Genomic DNA, 24,957 nt, shown 5'->3' with positions numbered 1-24,957 from the left:
TACTCAAATAGTTATATTCTATTAAAATAATAATAAACGTTATATTAAAATTGTCTCGAAGTCGATGCAACATAAAATTCGGAAAAATATCTTGTCTTTTACAATTCTTTATCATATTATTCCGGAGAACCTCGGTAATTGGTATTATTAACCTATCGTATCTATAATAACTACGCGTTTCAGAAATAATTTCGTGTACTCACCCGTGATAGTTTCAGCGTCTTTGGTGGTGACCGAGGGTGAGGTAAGTGGGTGTGGTATTTTGCCCCTCGAGGATCTAAGGGCCTGAAGGGCAGCCTTTGCCGTTGGCGACACTCTAAGTGCGGTGGTCTTCGATCGAATCGAAGCCTCGGGCCCCTTCGGAGCCGCATCTTCCACGGCGGCCAGCTTGGACGCTGTGGCGACGAAGGATTTCGCCTCTCCGTCCTTTATCATGCGTGCACAATAAACAAAATCAATTACTTGCTATGAAACCTTTCATTTATCCAGCTCGGCTGTATTACAGCGCCCCCGAGCTGCTGGGGCAGTGGAGTCGGTTATTGTCGGATGACCAATTGTTGTGGTTTTCATTTGTTTTTGTTCGTAATTTACTTTATACTAATCGAATAAGGCATATTATATTTTTTAATAGAAAAAAATCAATTAAAAAGTTTGATGTGTCAGAAATAAATAAAATAAATTAATGAAAACATTTAATATGTCAAAAATAATAAAATACAAAAGTTTAATATGTAAAAAATAAACGAAATAAGAAAATAGAGAAATATCTAAACTATAAAATAAACGAAATAAAAGATTATAAAGATATATGTCGTATTGGATAACTATAAAATCACTTACGCCCAAGAACAAACCAAAAACTCACTGTCCAAAATGTTTTATTTTATAACCGACCTTTAATACCTTATTTTAAACCAAAACTGTATTGCTAAATTTTTATAAATAACTGTTTCGAATTGTTGCAATTCAGTTCTGACCTAAAAGACAATTGAGAGCCGGAAAAACCTCGTCAAATTCAATTAATGGAAGAATCTTGACATTCGGAACGAAAATACGCGACTAAAAAAGCATTTAAATAAAGACTTTTCATTAAGAAATCATTTCCCATCATCCGCAATGAAATTTGCAAAGTACATTCTACTTTTGCATGCCCTAAGCGTGCATCATCCCTTAGTAATCTGTGATTCACAAACGCGCGAGCCTAAAATTGCTTCTAACACCTACTTTTACCCGCTGGTGAAATAGGAACAGGAGCACAAATGCGTGCCGGTTCCATGAAATTCATTTCGGTATTATACCCTCGCGACAACGAAACGTTTGGTCGCCGAAAGCGAAAGGCTTAGAAAACGTTTTCACACATAAACTCTGTTCAGATTACGGTTCTCTATTCGATTTACCAAAATAGAAATCTGAACAACGAATTAATTAATTTTGGTCGTGCGAGATCCCAAAAATATGGGGAAAATATTTAAAGTTAAACAACGTCACGTTTTAAGCTTTTTTCATCATTTCGAACTATAATTATTGCAGAAATTTTTAGCAAACTAGTTCGTCTAACATCTTTAAAAATTCAATTCGACTTAAAGGCATTCAATCTTGTCGTTGTTATAAAAGAATATAGATGAGCTGCGTTTAGTTTCTAGCGAAATAGTCAAATAAATTTTATATAGTGCGAAATGAATATAATTTTTCCCACGCCCTTATACTGTTTAATACATCTAAGTAACTTATTCTAAACTTTCCAAATATAATACAAGAAATATAAGATATAATAGAAAAATGCAAATACCTAAATAGTGTACGTTGAACTATTATAAATCTTATTGCTTTAAATAATTTATGTAAATGTATATAAGTAATAAGTTAATTTTAAATAATAATTGGATGAAATAATAACTAATTTTGCTTTTTAGTTCACTTATACTTCTAAATAAAAACTATTTTTCTATTTAAATAAATACTGCTTTTAGGGCTTCATACACCTAACTGAAGAAATAATCGCACTAAAAGTTTAATAAAAATGCTGAACGAGCTATCCAAAATATTGAAAATTGTTTTACGGAATTCTCAACCGAGCAGAAGTGATACTTGGTGGTGGCTGTCGAGCCTCGTGCAAGGACGAAACATTACTGGAATGTGCAAAAGAACAAACTTGGTCTATAAATAAAGAAAAGTGTACATATGGTCGCATCCGATGAACCGTGCTCGAACACCAAGTTCACGCTTGCAGGCATTCACAGCATCGAGGAATAAAATCCGACGAAAAATATCAATTTGTCACGCGATTCTTTCTGAACTCAGATCAAAAGCATCTAAAATATTAATTCAATTTCATCGCTTCCGGTCGATTACAAACAGCATTGAAAAATTTATTTATCTTCGTTGAAACATCGAATTATTATCAGAGTCGAGCATCGCTTAAGTAAACGTTCATTTAAATAATTGATTGAATATGAAATTAATTACTATTTGGAAAATTAAATAAATGACTATTATTTAAAAAGATAAAATTAATTTCTCGTTTATACATACAAATTCAACTGTTACTTATTAATCATCATTTAATTGTATATTGGTTATTCAGTAATTATTGGAAATAATCCAGAAATATTATTACCCAATAAACGAAAAAAAAAAACAAAATTATTTATTATTTGCTTTCCACTGAAACTCGAATAAAAAATAACATTTTATTTTTAAACTTAAAGCACAAAGTATTCATAAAAATTACATAGTAATATAATTAAATAGATTAATTTTAATGTAATTACAATGTGATTGAATTACTTTGTAATTATAATTCCGTAAACAATCCAAATGTAATTCTGTGCAACTTTGATACTGAAGCAGAAGCGACAATATTGTAAAAGAAATAATTTGCATGTAAACTAAAAGTAGGAAGCAATCTAGTTGTTCTTCAAAACCACGTAAAAAGCGTCGACTATGCTTCAAGAAAACATTAGTAAATCATATAGAAGAAAATGATTAAAAAATTGTTAAGTAATATCACAAAGTGTAGCTGTAATACTATAAAAGATGCTGACGACAAGCTGTCAGAATACATCCGCTTCATCTGGAGATAATGAAATGCTTCCGCGAATCGATATCCAGTTTTCTTACTTTGCACGTTCTCGGAAAGCAAACCTAATCGCGTTCGTATTAATATTGAATTTATGCACGACGACCGTTATCATTATACCGGGTGTGACAATATTACGGTTCCAAAGAAAATTCGGTGTGCGGCTATGCTCGCGATGAAAATTAGCAGGAAAATCAACGAAAATTCTTGCGGCTATATGAAATCAGAAACAGGAAATATACAAATATTTTAAACGGAACGAATTATCTGTTTGCATTTACCAAAAATGTGAAGTTTGTTTCTTGTGGCACGACGTTGAGCGTACACTTGTTAAATGTAAACAAAAAAAAAAGATTTTATGACAAAATTGTTATATAATGTAATAATGTAATTTATATAATGTAATTTATGTGAACAAAAAGTTTTCTATTTTCGCCTTTATATTATTATGGTCAAGGTGAATTTCGCGGTATATTACTTGTGTCATTGACACTCTGTATCTGTTCGCCCTTAATTAAAAATATTTTCTACGCTCGATAGATAAGTATAATAATGATGACAAACAGAATTAGCCTAATCTCTTTGTTGGGTGGATAGCTGAAGATAGTATATAAACGATACCTTGATAATAAATAGTAATTAATTATTACGGTAGAAAGCACTTGTCCAAATTTTCCTAGCTATTTTATCGTCGGCTTCTTATCGCGCCGTGATAAGAACGAAGTGAACAAATATCACCTTCGGCTTGTGCAACGGTATGACGATACTAAGTGGACTCTACGTAATTGCAACGACATAGTATACCTGGATGTGCAGCACCTCCGATCGTTTCCAGTTACTTCGGTACAATCAAAAGCATTACTAACCAAAGAGCTAAATAATTATTCGCAATGCACAAGAATACATTATAATTAATGTTTCTATTTAAAATCTAGTACAATTTAAATCTTGTGTCAGAGTTGATCTGGTAGATTTTGAAATTCATTTCTATTGTAATATATTCTGTGATTCTATCGTTCGTAGAGTCTTGAGCTAATGTTGTCACGGGGTAAAATAATATGAAGTAAAGGATATGCCGTGTAATTAAAAATAGAGCTCCAATGTTTTATTGAAAAGTAATAATTTTTTAAAATTGAATATTGTATCATATAGTCGACAGGAAATCGATAAATTCCCATTGGTAATCATTTTCCAATTGATTAATAGAAGTGCTTGAAAAAATGTGTGCGAAAGTTAAGGAGAAACATTCTGTATTGGAAAAAGGATATAATTAGTTTTAAGAAGTTCTTTTATACTGTAGTAATATTGCCGTTGATAAATTATTATAGCGACAGAACTACGCGGAACAAGACATATCCTTAATTATTTAATTTCGAAGTACATTATCGATCAGCGATTGCAGAGGCTGATGCAATAAGCGGGCGACTCTACCTTTGCGCACATTGTAAATCAACGGGCAGCACTGTTGCAAACGTGCTACGAATTTATGACCAATTAATGTGCGTGTTAATTGATAGTATGCTATACAATTTCCTACTGCTTCGATAAGTGCAATTTCAATACCGCAGCTGCCTGCAAACACACGGTAGCGATCGAGTGATAATATGAAGAAAATATAACTACGGATAAAAAACAGATAATTACAAGTTGAAATAATATACAGAAACAAAATGTAAATAATTTAAAAGCTTTAATTTTAAAATAATGTTTGGAATGAAATTTATGTTACAGCTTAACGAAAAGTCTGTTGAAGCTGCCGCCTTTTTGTGGAGAAATAATTCAGTTACATTGCAAAATTAATTCAGTTATATTACAATTTGTAACTTTAATTCAATTATATCTTAATTTACAGTTAATGTAATTTAATTATCTCGTATTTTGCAAATAATGTGATTCAATCGCTTAGTATTCTGTGATTTTACCCGAATTGCAGTTACCTTTTACGTAGTAATTGAATTGAATGGAGGGCTGAATTACAATGAGAACAAATTATAATGAAATCGAATGGCTTTGTAATTATAATTCCTTGAGTGATTCAATTGTAATTCTACACAATTCTGTTGTGTACTAATACAAGCCCTCGAGTTGTATAATATCCAATCACCTGACTCTCCTATGCAGACTAAATTACGATCAGGGAATTTTGTAAAATACAGACCCTCTGACGAGTAACCGATGAAGTACAGGCCCTCAGACGAGACTTCAGCGTTACAAGACCGAAGATATTCGACTGAAAAACAGGACCCTGCTTATAGTGGCCTCTTTGCAGTTTAATGCGAGAGATGCTCGGGCTGAGCGTCAAGTGTGAAACTGCTTAACCCGAGAGAGAGTGCAGCTACGCGAAACGCGTTGAAATTATTCACTTCATCGTAGATATTCACGCGAACAGCTGGTAGCATATTATGTATTGCACACATTGTTTCCCTTAATCGCACTTTGTCTCTGTTATATCGTTTCGAAGGTCTCCAGTAAAATTCGGTGAAAAATCGAAGTACAGTGACAGTCCTGTTGACTTGTATCTGTTTTTAAACGATAGAGGGACTTGTCTATTAGACAATACACAGAATGTTTCCTTTTTAATTTTCCTACTAATTGAAATGATAACAAAAAATTGAAGAACTCTCGTTTCTTAGCTATCTTATCCAATTCTATAAAGGAAATGTAAAAAATGCCTTTCGTAAATTTTGGTAAGTTATATGCACATTGAAAATTTCATTGAAATGTGTAGATGTAAAAATTACCTCACTTCAGTTGAAATTCATAGAAACTTGCGATTTTCGCAAACTTTAATCGTTTGTAACTGATAATTGCACTACGGATTTTATGCATTAATGAGAAAATTTGAGTACGTGTTACATAAACTGGTAGAAACATTTGAATAAATTGTAACTACTAATGTAAATATTCCAACCAGCGAATATGAATGCAGAAAGAAACAGATTTCTAAATGACTACTGCTTTTTGCAATAAATGCAGACAAATGCGATAATGCAAAATGCAATAAATGCAAAAAACAGCCTACCGATAACAACGTCAACCGGATCCGATGAAATTTTCAGCATGCACATAAGTTACCGAGTTCTACGAAACACATTTTTCAAATTTTCGTTCCAGGTTTAGATAAAAAAGTTGAAAAAGAGCTTTCAGAGTTTTTTTATCTTTTTTAAAAAATGTACTTTAGCCATTGTACACTAAACTAATCCGTTCAAAATCCAAAATGAATTCAAGTAATTTAAGTCGAGTTTTAAAATATTTATAACATTTTAAAAAATAGCATTCGTACACGGTATTTCTGATTTTTTAAACACTTTGAAACTCGAAGATTTTACTCGTGCTATAAATCGTTCATTTTCTAGCATGTGGTTTTTGCAGAATCTAAAGCTGCGAGACACGCTTTATCTGGAAAATGTTACAGATCGAAGCGTCTATAAATATGTAGAAAGATTTTGTTCACGACTGATTCTAACAGAGATTTCAAGATTGAAACCTCCCCTTTACAATGCCCCCTTATACTTTGATGTACGATTTGTTTTTAGCTACTCTATTGAGCTTCGAATGAAAGGTGTACACACTGCCTTCTTTACCTCAACACAAGATTCACGAGGGCTCTATACGACCGAACTTGTTCCTCGTTTCTGTTTCATAAAACGACTAAATATAAAACGACTATTGTAAACGGGAAGTTTCAATCTTCAGATCCATGGTCGATTTATTCTTGAACGAAATTTTTTAATGACTTTAGAGACGTATGATTTGAATTCGTATCATATTCCGTCTTTAGTTTTTCGTTTGCTGTAAGTTATAAATACGTGGCAAAAAGAGCTGATGATTAACCTTTGAACTGACGATGTTTATAAAGATTCTCAACTTTTTTCATCAATTTTTCCAAACATATTTTCGAAGATACTTCATGTAATCTTATTAGTCTTTGTATTGTTTCTTGATTTATTTAATCGATAGCTGACTAAAAATTTAAAAATTTTACACTTTGAAGTCATTTTAACTCAGTCCAAAATAGTTTTCTCATACGATTTAGTGTAAGTGAATTTTATTCACACGAAATTAAGTCTTGTGACTCGCACTATAATTACACTTTTAACATATTTTTAAATGCAAACAAATTTAACAATGACAAAATAATTTTGGAACGTAATATAACAATTTTTGTGGCGCCTCGGAACCACCATTCGAATACAAAACGGTAAAACTTGCTGGCGAAGTATAAATTCTCAATAATAAAAATCTTGGATTCTTAAATGAGGTGAAACAGTTTTGAAGACCGTGAACATGGAAATCGATAGAAAATGTGATCAATGTTAACACTCTTAATGTCCAATCAACGTGTAACATTACACAAAAATACTAAACCTACAGAGTCGATTAAAACGATTGTTCTCGCATGGTTTCTTTTGGTATTATTTAAATTATAAACAATTTTTCACATAAAATGATTGTATAAATTTCTTGAGCCAACCATACAGCATACACCTTGACATAATCTCGATTATCAGGTCTTCCAAAACAAGACTCGTTTTCTACTATTTAACTACCTTTTACTTGTAATCAGTTCAATTAAAGGCGAATCCTATACAAAACAATTTATTATTTAATTACTTTGCTTAGCCCACACAATCGAGCTTCTATTGTAAGAAAAATGGCGAAAGGTTTAAATAAATTCAATGTAGTCATTATTATAATGTTTCGTCAAAATTTGCCAAAGTTTGTCTGCAAAGAACGCCGTTTCGCAGTCGTGAACAATATAAAATTCATCGTGACGGATCAACCGAAGACAATTGCTTTGAATAGAATATTGTTGATTGTATAATCCAATTATACGTAAGAAATTATGGTACCGCCGGTCACATGACTGAGTAGGTACGCCTGGTACCGGCGCATTAACTTTTAAATGACTTGTACAAAACTCGTTTCTAATTACACCCTGCGGGTTCATTAATTTCGAAGAATATGTTACACTTTCTGCGCAAAATAATACTTTCGATGTTGAAAGTGAAAAACGATCGGTGAGAAACATGTTCGGTGAAACACCTTGCACAATGCCGGAGGTACAAGAACATTGTAATTAGCAAGAATGTACTTTTTTAATTACGGAACCGACTGCGAACATTTGTTCATCAAGTGAATAGGCTTCGAATACAATTACAGTTGAGTTCTTGCAGAAAATTCTCCGACGACAACGTTCCATTTTAAAAATACAAATTCATGTTTATTAGTCGGTATATTTACATAAACTTACTTAATGAAGCGTATACAGAATGAACAAAATCATTTGGTCGCTTCGAGTATTTGACTCGTCTTTCATAATGTGAAAGTGAAAGATTTTTTAATTTAGAAGCACAAATGTTACAATTAGACGGCAGATTTTTACGTAAATTTTCACCTTAATACCAATAGTTTAAAAAAATTAAAATCAATGTTTACTTTGACAACTGCAAGCATTTTGAAAAACTGGATATTCCATACATGCATAATGATCCGCGGTATATTTATGATAAACGGACATTTCTTCTTAAGATCATTCTCTATTTGCGATTTCAAGATCATCGGTGTCTAAGTTTGCTAAAAGATCATGTCTAGAATGAAGCGTTGAACTAAAATTACATGAAGCGATGCATGGGGTATGCGACACCCCAAGAGTCTTGTACAAATAATATCGGAAATAAAATCACGGTGTTGTGATTCTTGATTAAAAGCTAATCCAGTTAAGGTTATTTCAAACCATTTTGCATTTCGCTAAAAAATAAAGAAACAAATGGCTAGGGTGCAAACACATCTAAATGGTACGATAAATGTGAATTGTCGATTCAACGAACGATGTTCCAAAGAAAATGGAACTTTTTCGGATTAGTAACCGTAAGTGTAAAAAAAACAAATAAAATAAAATCTGATATATGTACATATAGAGGAACGTTGTCTTTGAATCAGTGTCTAGGAGAAGCCTAACTTACAATACATAGTCAACTAACATCACTGATAACACCGTGAATATTACCTTCTGAAAAATACACAGCTAAACCAGACCTATGGCATAACCCATAATCATACTTGTAAATCTGCTGGCCTTATTGTTGTTCCTAATGTAACAGCAATTTATTTAATTTAATTAGCAAGAATTGAGTAATTAGACGATGATTTAAATACTCTGGGTAAAATGTTCAGGTAACTGCGAATTAATACCACCAACATTAATAAAGGTATTTCCCTTATCAAGATACATACCCGGCTCAATCTAGACATAGGTCTAAATTAGGCTAATCCCCTGCCAATACGGTATATTTGGATTTATACATATGTATAGGGATATACCGTTATCTTTCAACGAATTAAAATTTTCGGAGATACTTTGCCACTGAAACAGCGGACTTTTTTCATGAAAATAACTTAGTATAAAAACTTAGTATGCTGAGGACCTTGTACAACTTTATTCACGAATTTTGTCAATATTTCTTTGGAATATTATAAAGTGAATGTTTGAATTAATTGTCACAAATTGGATAGTAAAATAACAGTATTCATACTCGCGGTCAAAGTGGACCCATGCCGTCAAAAGAATTTCGCGAATGATAATTGGAATACTTAAATAATTGAAATACTTAACGTATTCTGTCTGTTCTCTTAATAGAAAATTCATTTATCACAAATAAATCTTAGTACGACATAAATCGTAATAGTTTGAACACGGATGAACTCGACATCCGCTGAATGAAGGTTAATTGCATCAATAATCTGCATGTACTAGATATGTTACCGTCCACATTTGTTTAACAATATCCGTATAATTCCCTCCCACTACTGTCAGGATATGTGCCACGATACAAATGCGCATTATTTTCATATTACTACAGAGAGATTTTAGAAATTTAAGGATGTCATTATAATAATTGTTTTCAATCGAGTAAAATGGTTAATACTCAAACGGCAGATCTTTTTAACGAAACTATAACCGAATATGCTTAGAAACGTTTATAACTTCATTTAGCAGACGTTACTGAAACATGTGCAGATTTCAATTAATTCTACTATTTATTTAACTTGTTTTCTTATGCTAATAATAACCTGAGAAAGTAAAAAATATAAGCATCTGAGGTTTGCTTTCAGCCATGTTTCTATTGCCACACGCTTAAATTTTTCTAACCTTTCATAGATTTTTATAAAATTTATAGAACGTTGTAAGAATTTTCCTATCAGTTCTAATAAAGATATTCGTGATTAGCTTACAGAATATCAGCAGATCCACAATATTACTTCATATCGGTTGTAAATATCCTGAAGTGGACGAGGGTGGAAGGTCAATTCTTTTGCATATCATTCTAGATTATATATACTTCAAAAAATGATATCAATTTGAATGAAACATAGGCCAGCTTTTTGGCAAAATCGTCCGAGCATTAATGAACATACTCATGCCTTTTAAAGTTAATTATAAATACATTTACGAGTAATTCGAAGGCAGTACCATTTTCAGAATATCAAATATTGTTGAAGTCATCGAGTGATAAAAATAGTACCGCACAGCTGTGGTCGTGTACATATATGTACACATGGTTCCAGTAGAGCCAATTATCTGACAAAAAGTGCTTTGATGAGTATAATTTCTTTACTCAAAGCTAGAAAGTAGATAGACTCGTTGCTCCAATTCGTACAAATATTGCGGCAATCACAAAAGAATTGTCTTTTCGTATTTTTGACGACGAAATGATCGTTAGTAATTTATACCTCTATTTTCGACGATTCGACATAAATCTCGAAGTTCCTCTTTATGTGGATCAGTACCCTAGACCTTCAGGTAAAATTCGAAGCCGTTCGATAACTATTATTAGACTGAGGATCTTTGTGCAAAATAAAAATTTTCTACCTAGTGTAAACAACGAACTGATTTAAAGTAAAAACGTGTTTTGTCTCTCAGTAAATTTCATTGCTCAAAAATAATATAACAATATTGTTAAATCTTTTACTGTCTATGCTGACTTATGTCTACCGCGATTTGGTTATGACATGCCTAAACCCTCTACAGTTCGATTTTGTCATACACATGGATCCAAAATATTGTAATTTTCTTAATTAGAAACGAAGATGCGAATTCAGGAATGATAGAGAAAGTATGAAGTGTAATTTGAAAATTGCGATGCACAATCTCCTTGATTACGTATTACTCCTTTTTACTGTAACATGACTAAAAATAAAATAAAATAAAAAGAACATTGGCAAATCGATATGTGACTTCAGAGTTGCATCGACTTACAGAGCGGTGTTCTCCCACGTGTGTACCCTACCGAGTGGCAACATTGAATATTTTCAGGGACAATTCGAAAATAATTATCGGTAGTAAGTGACTGATGTTGTAGTACTAACAGTCTGAGAATGAGATCGCAACATTATAATCGATCCATCGAGATCGAATAGTGAATGTGAACTAGTTCGTGTACACTGTGCAAAACGACGAGTCAATTAACCCTCGGATAGCGGGTAGTCATGTAACCGAACGCACGGCGGATACAGGGCCACGAATGACCCAGAAGCGAAGTTATTTGAGTATGTATGACAAATCTCATTTTGTATTACACCGGGTGGTGCATTGTGTAAACTATATGACATTAAAATAATATATATATTTTTACTGCGTTGAAATGAAACGCATAAGTACTGTGTCATTGATCAAAAACATATATGTACCGTGCATTGATATAAAACACACATTTACAGTTCATTGATATAAACCACATACTTGTATGTATACGAACAAATAGCTTCCATTCATTTCGGAGAAGTTGCTACATAATTTATACAGACAGATCGGATCAGCGGTGACTCTACATCCGCTGTCGGAAGGGTCAAAACGCTGTTTAATAGTCAACATAAAAGGAACAATGGCATGGCTCTGTGACGGAACAGAAACGTAATACCCCATTTCAACTAGTTTTGTAAGAAAAACTTCTTCCATTTTTAAAAATATGGATGATTTTTATATCGTATCAAAATTCGTTTTACTGTAGATTCTCCCTAAAAATATCGTACCAATGACTCTAGTGATTTCAGAGAACATGTTACTCGTAAATTGCATACGACTCGTTATGTTTGAGATTCTAATGTATGCATAATACTTGTTCGACAATACGTAAAAAGCGATATTTCGTGATGAGTCAGTTTGGAACCACTGCCCAGCTTGCATGTCGGTGAAATCGCTCGTCTTTCGAAGGTTAGCGAAGTCTTCCCAGGTGTCGTATGCTGTAATAAATTTCTTACGCCTGAACCAGTTTCCATCTCCAAGAGATCTCTCCTCAGATCAGTAGACTGCGGATTTGATGCGTTTATGATAATATGGTATAGCAGACTCCCGTATAAGTCGTGTTCTCCTACAACACGAATTCCTAACACGCCAACAGTTTCAACTCTCTATACCCGAACATTTTTATACGGGTACAATGACGTTGATGTAACTCGAAACTAAGAAATATCAATCTTTGCATATATATTAACAACGATTTAACTGATTTGAAGAGCTTAAATCTTGTCTGTTGTGTGAAGTAAAGGTTAAAGATTATGATGTATAATACTTTCGATTATGAAGGAACAGAGCAAGATATTTTTGCAAATTATGGGTAAAAGACATGATAAATAGGTATGTGACTTTAAAGTTACATCTAGTTACAGATGGTTAAAATATGTAAAAATGCTGGACAGCTAATTAAAGACGTCAGAGCGTGACTTCGTACGATTCAGACAATGATTAACGGTCAACGCTGGAAACGTGTTTCTACGGTTTCGCTCAATTAATTATCACTATTGGGTGAGTTCGCACGGTTTTAATTTCGATTTAAATTTCCCACATAACAATTGCCTAACAGTTATGTCTCATAAGTCATTCGATAGCTTTAGTTTTCTTCCGTTCTGCGATTGTTTACTTATTCGTTCCGCGTGAGTAATAAAGTGATTCATCTTTTGAAAATTATGGTGTGTCGAGTTAATAAGAATGTACATCTTCTACATGTTTTTTTCTGTACGATTAAATACGTAACAAAGTGATTAAATCTTTTTTAAACTTTCATGACATATTCATTTCTCTAGACAGAAAAATCAGTACGAAAATTGTCACATAAGAACTGCATTGACACAAATATTGTTTGATACATCAAACCTGTATTTTGAGACTTACATATTTCCTACGTATATATTTTAAATTTCATAAACTATAGGAATTTATACGAAAATTGTTAAATAAAAATTGCACCGTGACAAATCTGAGAAGGCAGTGGCAATCATTTTGTTACATGTGAGTACGCTTCAAACTATTAAAATTCTATATCATTAATAAGATTATTTCATAATAATCATAATTGTTTCCCCAAACAAGTTCTTTAAAAAGAAGATATAATAATTTGACTGTGAATTTTATGCATTTATAGTAAGAATTGGTGGGTGAAACCGAAAACCATGATAAATTTAAGAAAGATGGAACATAATTTGCTAAGATTTCAGAGTTAATGCTTACGCTAATCTATGATATCTTCCTAATTTTATTAAGATTCGCAAAACGTAAACATACTGAAAAAGTAATTGATGTTGTACAGCTTAACTTTTAAATTTTAATTTATTTAAATAAAATACTTGAATTGTGTGGATTTTTTTATTCATACGTGGTAAAGTCCTGATGAAAGAAATTAAATTATTCTCGGCTTCTGTGTGTCGCAATTAATGAAGAAAATTTATATTTTGCGTAAAGATCCCTGGACTACTATTAATCAAAAATAATATTCAACTGATGGATAAAATGCATTGTAATTTTTGGGGCGAAATATCGGAGATCTATAAAACAATTGATCTGATTGTTTGAAATTGACGATAGTTACTAAATGTAATGATAATATTGTCCAACAACGAATTTGCGTTTCAGCGTGTCAACTTTTATAAGAATCATTTACCATTTATCGGAACGCAAACAGGAAACATTCAAATTTATTGTACAATGTAATCAGAGACATGTGATACGGGAAAAGTTAATTGTCAATTGTCTTCAATGGACAGAAACATGGAAATTGGAAGTGGAAGCTTCTGACTCAACCCAATTAATACAAATGAGAGTGGGGGTGTACTAATCGCTATATTCTCTGGGAAATTTCCAAAACCGCATCGTAGAATGCTACAACCCAAATAAAGATTGTACATAATTATTATATACACAATTATTAAATATAATAATTATATAATTATAGTTGTGTATATAAAGTTCAAAGGTATGCTCCGAACAAAAATTCGTGAGACCTTGGATTTATAGCAAATGAATTTAACTTTAAAATTTTCGATAAGGAAAGTAGAGTCGAAGCCACTATTAAAAGAATACTTTGGTGAAACCTTATGAATTCAGGCGAATATTTTGCATTCTGCGACTGTAATTGCAGCATATGTGAGGCATAAGCTGCTAGATAACTAAAAATATTTGAACAAAGCATAAATGAATAATAAAATTAAATAGAACTTTCTCGTTACAAAACCGCTGATTCAACGAATTTTAATATATCAGGAATAGAAATTCGCGGTAATAGAAAAGGAGTCGACATGTTCAACGAATTGACCTGTAGAAACTGTTTAGATCGAAGATATGAAGCGCTTGAGGCCATTTATGCTCACTAAAGAGCACATAACAGAATATTAATCTCAACAGCATTTCCGTATTCCTTGATATTATATTTTTATTAATATAATCTTAGGAAACCAGGAAAAGTTGCATAACATCGATTAAATATACCTACGAACAAAGGTGCATTTGTCGAAAAATTTACAAAGTTTCTCACAGACAATTTGAATCTACTTATTAGTTGATATCTCGTGTGAAGATCTCATGCTTCAAACCTTTTCTCAATTCACGTTGAAACCTCTGTTTCATCGAATAGTAATGAATAAAACATTGTTTCTAAATACTTAATACAACACAAATGAAAGCAACGTCACCGTATCTTTCGCAAAACGCAATATCTCAACCAATAACGTGTCCCATGAAGGTACGAGAACGAAAACAGTTTCACTCCTCGAACAAAGGCGATTCGATTGCGTTGAAAAAGGGAAAACAAGCAAAAGAACTTACAAAGCCAAAAGATGGTGAACCATATTCGCCGAACGACTGCGAAAATGTCTGCTTTGTCCCCAAATTACGAAAAAAGATACCGTCGTAGGTCAACTCGGCGTTGTCTTTTTCGCAACTCGAATTTTGAGGTTTCAGAATGCGTCTGGCGGAGTTCCGCCTTGCTTCGGCGAACGCGATTCCTCTGAGTATCATTTCGCACGAATTTATCACGAAGTGTCACCTTAGAGAATATTTTCCACTACAGAAGTACCGATCCTCCGACATAAAAATTCGCCTTTGGTCTTGGTTTACGATCGGGATTTTTTCACACGCGTGTCGATCTATTGTCTCAATAATTCGTAACGATAACGGAGGATGGAAAATTTTTAACGAAATTTTTCCCGCTAAAGCAAAACGCTTTAGTTGTTTTTGATCGCTTCTTCGGTAATCTACGATCGAAAACGCGTTTGTTTCACTTGGAAACGTGAAACTAAAAGTTCACCGCGTTCACGGAAGAATATTAAACGCAGACGATTATCCGTTTATAAACGTATGACTTTCGTGTTTGCAAAAGAAAAAAAGATGTAAGATTCGCTGTCGCAAATTTGTTGGTTTCCAAGTATGGATTTCACTTGTAATGCCGACGTACAATTGCGCGTGTCAAAAAAATATCACGTTGAAATGCGGACACAGATATCCCGAAACTTTCAAACAAGCAACTGGTTACCTTCTGAACAATTTATCGATCTCTACAAATCACTCTATCTTTTCCTTCGTGTTATCATTTAATATGTATATGCTGATAACAATTGTACAGTTAGCATCGAAACTCTGATAATTTTTTCGTCACGCTTGTCTCGTTCAAAATGATCGAGATGATATATTATTTTACATCTAATTTAGCAGAACGGTAATGCCTGAGATTTCAATTAAAACGAGTGTATATAAAAAAATAAAACATAGAGACTAATTAATATAAACAAGTACATGTAACAATATGCGCATTAAATTTATAAAGGAATTTACCGAAAGTTTTAATTAAGATAATATTATATGAGCATATTATGATACTTTATATCTCACTTTTATGCACACTTGTAAGACAAATTTATTGCTAAACTATAGAGATCATAATATACAATAAATAATAGAATGATATTGAAAACTTAGTATTTGTTCATCATTTAAATGATTCAGTATGATTTCCAATTTGTTGTTGAAAGCAATGCTATTCTAATTGTAAGAATAGTCCATACCAAGATCAACATGACAATTGTCTGATAAGATGCAACAGTTTGTTTATTGAATGTTCTGCCATCTACGTTGCATTTATACTTTTTGACAGTTAGCAACCTCTTATTTTTAATTAGTGACTCAGTCATACCATTCAATATACACAAACACAAAGTTATCTGACATAGGAAATAAAAAAAATGCAAGCAATAACAAAATATGTTTTTTGAAAATATATGAAAAGTATTGGAATTAAAAATATAGCCTGCTCAATGTTAGTTACTTTTGACAAGGTATCATAAAAAGCATAAGTAATTTCTGAACTATTTAATAAATACAAAATAATTTTTAATTAGCCCAATAATTTCAAATCCCACAAACAATAAAAGAAAATAATAATGAACTCACCGTGGCGTAGTATGTAATTTTTGGTTTCCACTAGGGAAACCACAACGATCACCAAAAGAAGACACTGTACAAATTCTGTAAGCACAAAAAAATGTTTAATAATTAAGATAAAATAATTCATAAATATTCCAAAACTAATAAAAACTAAATATTTAAAATTAGTTAAAGAAAATGAAACAATTTAGAACATACACTGTTTAAGTTATATAGACACTAAATGAAACTAATTCAAGTATAAGCCTCATTGAATGGATACAATAGATATAAATCTCATTATCTACAGAAGAATCTTTAGATCTAAATGATTAGATCTTCGATAACTGATGGAGCTACTATATCATACAACACTGGTATTGTAAAAGTAAAGGACAATTAAATTATATACATAATAAAATAATAACAATACCAACCTAATAGTGTTTTTATTGAAATAACACAATATTTCAATGTATACTTCGAAAGACTAAGATCATGTGTTCTGTGCATATAGAATAAAAGTAAAATATAGAGTAAGCAAAAACACTATATAGATATAAAACAACTAGTATACATGTGTGAAAACTAAATATATGTAATGTACCAACGATTGATATGAACTAGTTCAAATAATGATCATGCAAACATAACATACTATCTTATATTTGTGAAAAGTCAGAATACGGCATACACTGCAATGTTTTTATTGGATGAATTTTTGTACATTACATTTTGTATTTTCCTATTCATCACAACACAACTTAATACCTATCTAAATAATTCAAATATATTTTGTCATATTAAAATACTTAATGCCAATATATTCTAAGGAATTACATATTCTTTTATAAATATGAACAAAACATTGGCCACATTTGAATGAAACTAAACATAAAATTACCCTTGGAAGAAAGGTTAACCTAATAAAGGTTACAGCGACGTTTCAACCTCTAACATGCACCATTTAGACGCGAAAAACTCAATATTTTCCCATTTTAAAAAGTTTAAAAAATCATACAGTTAAATATAATGATTAGGAAATAGTTGATCATGTTCGTTATTACACGAGGAAATGAAATTGGAGGACAATGTATCGATTAAGTTGTCCGCAGTAACCTTTCGAAACGAGGTTAAAAACAATGATCATAATCTTCGCATTGATTTTTGTTTCCTAATACATTTCGTCAATGTTTGATAAGTTTTCATTTATAAAATGTTAAGAAGGGAAGAAGAAAACATGTTACAAAGCAAGGAAATTGAGTGGAAAACAAGAAGATCTGACTCACCTGACTTTCCGACATGTTCTGCTTGTGTCACATAACTGAAAATTGTCTGGAATTTGGTTGATTTATCATCAAATATTTTTCACATTTGCCACAACAGAATAATATGAAAATTTCCCTAAAGAATTATTTTCTGAAGAAATTTCGGGCGTCCATGACGGCCCGAAGCTGTCCGAAGCTGCGAAGACGAGCATATACCGGGTGATAAAATGTATTTGAATTTATAGGATGTGGAAACTAGCTATAGTTCTATTTTCACGGAAGATTTTCCTTCAGTCCTTTTTCCTTTATCAGTTGCTTCACGAGTTTAAAGTTGTACTAAAAAGATATAAAATAAACAGAAACGTTTATTACATCTGAATTTTCTTTTCAGTTAAAGATATTTATCTTGTCTAATAGAGTTTTAACTTCCCCTATTTGTTTGTATAAATAGAATGGTGATGGCTCTAGATATTGTCTATTTTATGTACTACCTGTTAAATAAGAAGTGACAGAAAATTGATATTTTGTTCAATTTTTATTATATGTTTAAAATAAAACATTTACTAAATTAATATATTTCTGTATCATTACTTACTATTTCTATACATTTGTGTTAGTAAAGATATATCATGTTTTTTTTCATACGTACTGTAGGTACAAATAAATGACTGTTTATCAATGTTTACTTCATATCTTTGACACACTTTTCACAATTTTTCAATAATGATTAAAGAATTTTCACAAATAGCAAGTCGTTTAACATCTTTTCGATTTGAAAATTGTTGATAACGTAATGATTTCATATTTCAAATTTTTAAAAATTATTTACAATGTGGTTCCGTATCTATAATTTTTTAATATTCGAAATAAATATTTATTACTCCAACATATCCATTATTTTATTAGTAATTATTTAGTAACACTAGTATAACGTACAGATTACGTATTCTTCTGCAACAGTTACTCGAAAATTTTTATAATAATCAAGAAATTTAATACACTCTTATAAACTTCTGAAGAAATATGAAGAATGGATAATTTTATCTAATGTAATACATATGTATATTACATAAAGGATTGATAATTACAGTTATCTCGTTTTGTATGATATATTTCACTTACTACTTAATTCTTTATAATTTCAGCCTCAATGTTGTATATCTACTCAGGAGAAGAATTTATTGTTATTAAATATACGAAAATGGAAATAAATCGTTAAAACATATAATTTCGAATAATTTAAATGTATAGTTTTGGAAATGTATAAAAATTAAAAACGAAGCATACAAATTATAAGTTTAAACCTATTTTAATATTAGTTTTTTCTGTAATAATAAATGTTTATTTTAGATATGTAATGGATATGGATAGGGAAATAATTTATTGAGGACCAATAAAATCACCAAAAGTATTGATAATTTATAGCTTTTAATAGAAAGATGGTATAAAATAATTATAATGGCGTATATTTTCTGCAGTTTATATAATTTTTCAATAAATGATGTCACAAATTTAATTGCTTAGCAACGCATATAGAACAATAATATAAATGTTGTACATTATATATAATATAACATACAATATATATAATAAAAAATATTATTTCTTCCAGTGTATACGTTAATAAACATAATAATGAATTCCAACTTTTAGAAACATCTATATTTTTATGTTAGAAAATTACATATAATATCACATTACATAAGCAATATCCATTACAGATTATGTATTTTGAATACTATATTAATATTGATAATTACTATTGTATCTTACGGCTTTAAAACATTCAAAAATTTCATATTCTATGAGGTTTTTCTATATGTAGTCAATGATCGAACACATAAAGATTACGGAAAATCTCTAGATGAGGTTCTAGTAACTTGGAAGACTTACATTTTTAAAAAATTAAAAGTTCTTATTTCGTTCTTTTTTATATATGATCCTAAATATAACTGAAAATACAGTAAAATACTACCTCTATAAATTGAGCAAATTAAGAAAAATGTTGGTACACGAAAAAATGAATAAAATGAACTATGCATAGAGGATTTACTTTCTCACTTTACATTTGTTGCTGGAACGTTGGTAAGCCGTCTATCGATTCTCCCCACGCACACATCTCCTCTTCAGTCATCGATTGCACTTTTTGCACCTGCCATTTTTTTTCCAGAGTAATGGGAGCCTCATCTGAAACTACTGGCACGAGGGTGCATTAAAACAGGCTACCCTAACCTGTGAAGCCACCCTCACCCTCTTCGTCTCAATGAATCTTCCATAATTGAATATTTTTCAAAAAATCTTAAAGTGTCTCCTGGAAGGAAAAAAAACAGAGAAAGATACACATTCGAGAAGTCAAAGTGTGCGACGAGGAAAGAACAGCGGTGCCGTCAGTAAGAAGGAAAAAGCGGAACAAGGATAGAAATAGAAGAAGGTGAAAGTAAAAGAGAGACGGACAGAGGGTGGGTGGTGGGGGGTTCTCAGCTTAAGAGAGAGAGAGAGAGAGACAGAGGAGGTCGAAGGGAGTCGAGCGAGGAGAATGACGGATAGTCAGCAGCAGTTTTGCTTGCGTTGGAACAACTTTCAAGCTAACATCACCAGCCAATTCGAGGCCCTCAGAGATGACGAGGACTTCGTTGATGTCACCTTCGCTTGCGATGGTAGGCGTCTCCAGGCGCACAAGGTTGTCCTCTCCGCGTGCAGCCCTTACTTCAAGGAGTTGTTCAAGGTTAGAAAACCTTCCCCGCCTTGCTTCTCTCTTCAATGCGACTTGCTTGATATCCCCCCCTCCCCACCCCTCGCCTGTGCATTCTTACCTTCTTTGAGAATCATGCTTTGGATTTGATGCGGTGAAATTAAAGTACTTGCCCAAAATTCTCATTTATACGTGTATATGTGTATAGCTTCGTATGTGTATGCGTGACGTCTCGTGCAGTAGCTCATATATGTTTTGCATAAGATACATGTTTTTGCACATTATTTGTTTGGTAGTAATTCAAGAATGTTTTGATTGATTTTACTATTACGCATTGTTAATATATTATTTACATGTATGCCATAATTATTCTGTGAATACTAAAATGATTATGAAATGTGAAACACAAAAATATATTTACTGAGATAGTCTTCCATTCATGTGTAATATATGCTTTTGATGCGTATGAACATCTTTGCAGTATTTGTAGAATTTCTTATTCCTTTTAAACAAAATTTTAAATCTAATATCAGAAAACTTCACAAGCTTATTATGGATTTTCATAAAAGCAATCTTACGTACAAACAAATTTACAAGAACTTACATTCATTACATGCTTATCTTCTTAACAATAAATTTTGTTGGGTTCGAAATGAAAAAGACTTTGTGATTCTTTAGAAGAATTTGATTCAATTGCATCAAATACTCATAGTATGTTATATACTAAGACTGTCATGAATTTCTAGCTTAGTTTTATCGAAACATTATGTTCTTATACATTAAATTATAAATTGATAGAAGTTGATTTGTATTTTGTTTTGTTTATCATATGTTGTATTTAAAAACATATTAAATTATATAATTTTGCACAAAAAATATGAGTTTGTATATCTAAAGAGAAAGATATGCATCGCAGTATTATATATTAATCATAGTAATAGTAAAATGTTCAAATTTATTCTTTATAAAGGTTTACGAGTTATTATTACGATATATATAACATTGTGTGTATATATCTAAAAAATATAGCAACAGGCACTAAATATCAAAATATAGAGTACAAATGGTACTTACTGATGTTATTAAAAGTTATTAAAAGATAGTTATTCAAAAATTATTAATTTGGATAGTCATTATTATTTTATTCACATTCTCCTACATTTAATACTTTGAAACATATGTTTTGTAAGCTATAAATTAAGATATTGTTGAGATTTATAAAATATATAAGTAATTATTTGAAATTCTTAGTTAGTTCTATAATTTTTCTATGTATGTTAACAAGTATGATTAAAATTTTTTAATTTAAGAAGTATAAATTTTCTTTATTAATTATATAATAATAGTCGCATTAATTTACTATTATTCTTACTTATTATTCATACCCCTGGGTATCTTTGTAAGGCCGGGGAACATGATTGGATAAATAAATTTCTAGTATATAAGTACATACCAGGTTTTAAGTTATGACTTTTCTAACTAGTTAGTAATAATGACATTATTTTGGTACACTCAACATATGCATGTATATAGTTTTAGGGTTTTCCTTTTTATTAACTTTAATATAATGTTTAAGATATTTGAACAATGTTATATATAAATTATAAGCAATTTTACTCTTTTTGTACTTGAAATTGTTTTGATAATAAAAACCACATTACTTTATGTTAATTAATGTACAATTTGAGAAAGGGAGAGCACATGTATTTTATTTTTATAAACTTAGGAATTTCTGTGTAAATATTCATCTAATTGGAAGTAATAAAGTATAAGTTTTCCATTACTTCATAAGGGAGTTGTTTTGCACATCACTGCATGAGATGTCATTTTTCTGCTCTCATGATATCCACCAGATTTACTATCTCATTGTATTACTATCTTCAAGTGTATTGGCTAAGGAGTTTGTTAAGATATTTAAGTTTATGTAGTGTCTACTAAAATTTAGAATTAATAACTATCTCTTGAAGTTTTATATTATTACATATAATATACACAGATGGATTCCCTCCAATGAAACACTTTTATGTTGAATTACATGGAAACAAATTTTCTCTTACAAATATATAGAAATGAAGAATACCATTAATATAGTTATTAAAGAGAAATACGCAAAATTATGTTTAAATAAGTCAATTTTTGTAAACATTATTATTATCTGTAATCAAAACAAGTTATCATGTATGAGTTAAAACATATTGATCTGGCAGTAACAGTTTTTCTAACGAACAAGTTATACAGAATTTTATTCCTGAAAATTTGTATGAATTTTTTGCCTATAAAAAATAATTTATGTATTTATAAAAGTTAATAGTTTCTTAACTTTATTACCTCTCAAATTATACAAAATTTTGTTTGCTTCAGTATAATTAATATTTTGTTTTTATAAATTATATTAATAGTTATAGTATTCTTGAAGTAATCAGAAACATTTCACATAAATGTTAGCATTGAGCATTTAGTGTGATTTACTAGTAATATTTATTATATATACTGATTTACATATTATAATTATTGTAAAATAGTAAAATAAATTCATTATAGGTATAGATATAGGTATTATTATCAAAAAGAGTATGATTTCATTCTTATACTTATATTTCCATATGAATTCACTTTTATAGACAAATCCATGCAAGCATCCAATAATATTCATGCGAGATGTAGAGTTCGAACACCTACAGTCACTTTTGGAGTTCATGTATGCTGGGGAAGTTAACATATCTCAAGCTGAATTGCCTACATTTCTACGAACTGCTGAGTCTCTGCAAATCCGTGGCCTCACCGACTCTCAAAATATTCAGCACAACAACGAAAAGGTTTGTAGATTAGAAAAGTTATAAAGATAAATTTTCAGTTTATGATAATTCAAATTTCAATACTTTCAAGGTTTTTGTATAATACTGTTTCATAAATTGAGATGTATACACAAAGTTTATTGCAGAACTTAAATGCATTTGAATTAATGTAAAAGATAAAAGTTATGCTAGGTGGTTGAATTTATTGTTCTCATTTAAGTGTTTCTTATAAAAAATTTATTATAATATGCTAATTTTGTTTCAATTCAATAATTGTAGCATTTGAAAACAAACAACATACATACATCAAATGGCCGTGGGTTGATCTCACCAAGTTTGGAGGAGGACCGTAGTAAAACACCACCAGCCTCAAGTCCTCCACCATTGAAAAGGCTGTGCAAACGAAGTGATTCGCCTCAGATATCTAGTCCAGTACCAGCTGCAGTGGCCTGTGCTCCTGGAACGCCACGCACACGGCCATTAATTGAGCCACAAGTTCAACTCGACTGCTACAAAGATCTCGATATTGTTGAGGTTAGTTTCATAACAATTATTTTCAGATAACAACGATGTTCTAAACTGGTTAATTATGAATTACCAGTGGTTTATACGTCCTTATTTGCTGTAATGACAGTGTCCTATAATAACATAGAATTTTTCTATGTATTTTTGTACATTTTCTTTAAAGTTTACCATTCCAATCATGCTTCCAAACCAGTAAGATATTCTGTGTATAAAACATATTATTTACATAAACAGAAGTTGTTTACTAAAAAAGAACAATTAACTTATCTATTTCATAAACTATTTAAGTATATTTATCGTGTTTATAATGAAAGACTAATATACATTGGTAAATTGTAATTTGTAATTAGAGTACAAGCAAATACTGATAATAATTTTTTTGTACTCCAGCCAAAAATAGAATTACCAGAATATGGAAGCGATGACGATTGTTCTCCAAAGCAGGAGGTTAACACACTGCCAAGTCGTTTCCTTAGCCTTGATGGTGGCATGGAGGTTGTGCCATCGTATCCGCCTTCTTATCAAGGTAATTATATGTCTTCAGCCGTTTTAGGTATTCAAAGTTAATAAGGAATTCAGTTGTATAAGAAGAGCATATTATGTGTTTATTCTGAGGATAATAGTTTCTAATTAAAACATGTTTTTAGGAGGAGGAGCAGGGGGAGGAGGTGGTGGAGGTGGAGGTGGCGGATCACTGGAAGGAGGGCAACCTGGACCATCTCATGCCAGCAATATGGAGCTAAATCAAGAACAACAAGGTAAGTGCCCACCCATCCCAACCCTAATTCTTTGGTAGTTGCGAGCACCATTACAAACAGCAACAACCTAGCCGATCATGTCGGAGAGAATTTTTTGGATGCGAGTAGAAACATGGAAGGAGAAGGGGAACCTCGGTTTGAAATGGTAAG

General features: G+C 31.3%; 1 protein-coding gene and 1 long non-coding RNA gene across 5 annotated transcripts in view; one reads left to right on the top strand and one right to left on the bottom strand.

The window, feature by feature from the left end:
• Positions 1-285: 285 nt before the first annotated feature.
• On the bottom strand, positions 286-18,251 carry LOC144469501 (uncharacterized). Its single transcript, XR_013493988.1, has 3 exons — positions 18,059-18,251; positions 16,797-16,871; positions 286-426 (listed from the first exon to the last, which is right to left on the bottom strand). It is a non-coding gene; the product is annotated as an uncharacterized LOC144469501 (long non-coding RNA).
• Positions 18,252-20,091: 1,840 nt separating this feature from the next.
• Positions 20,092-24,957, top strand: part of LOC144469327 (uncharacterized) — a 75,899-nt gene continuing 71,033 nt past the window's right edge. For 3 of the 4 annotated variants that reach the window (XM_078179464.1, XM_078179465.1, XM_078179466.1), the window contains exons 1-5: positions 20,094-20,762; positions 23,351-23,545; positions 23,804-24,058; positions 24,440-24,575; positions 24,697-24,807. In XM_078179464.1, the coding sequence (XP_078035590.1) occupies positions 20,574-20,762; positions 23,351-23,545; positions 23,804-24,058; positions 24,440-24,575; positions 24,697-24,807 (886 nt within the window). In that variant the 5' untranslated portion in view covers positions 20,094-20,573. Of the gene's footprint in view, positions 20,763-23,350; positions 23,546-23,803; positions 24,059-24,439; positions 24,576-24,696; positions 24,808-24,957 lie in introns of all 4 variants that reach the window. The other variant, XM_078179467.1, reaches the window with a different exon arrangement.

Source organism: Augochlora pura, chromosome 4 (genome assembly GCF_028453695.1).
Source record: "Augochlora pura isolate Apur16 chromosome 4, APUR_v2.2.1, whole genome shotgun sequence".
Classification (NCBI taxonomy): Eukaryota; Metazoa; Arthropoda; class Insecta; order Hymenoptera; family Halictidae; genus Augochlora; species Augochlora pura.
The sequence above is the reverse complement of the archived record's forward strand: the minus strand, read 5'-3'. Positions and strand labels throughout refer to the sequence as shown.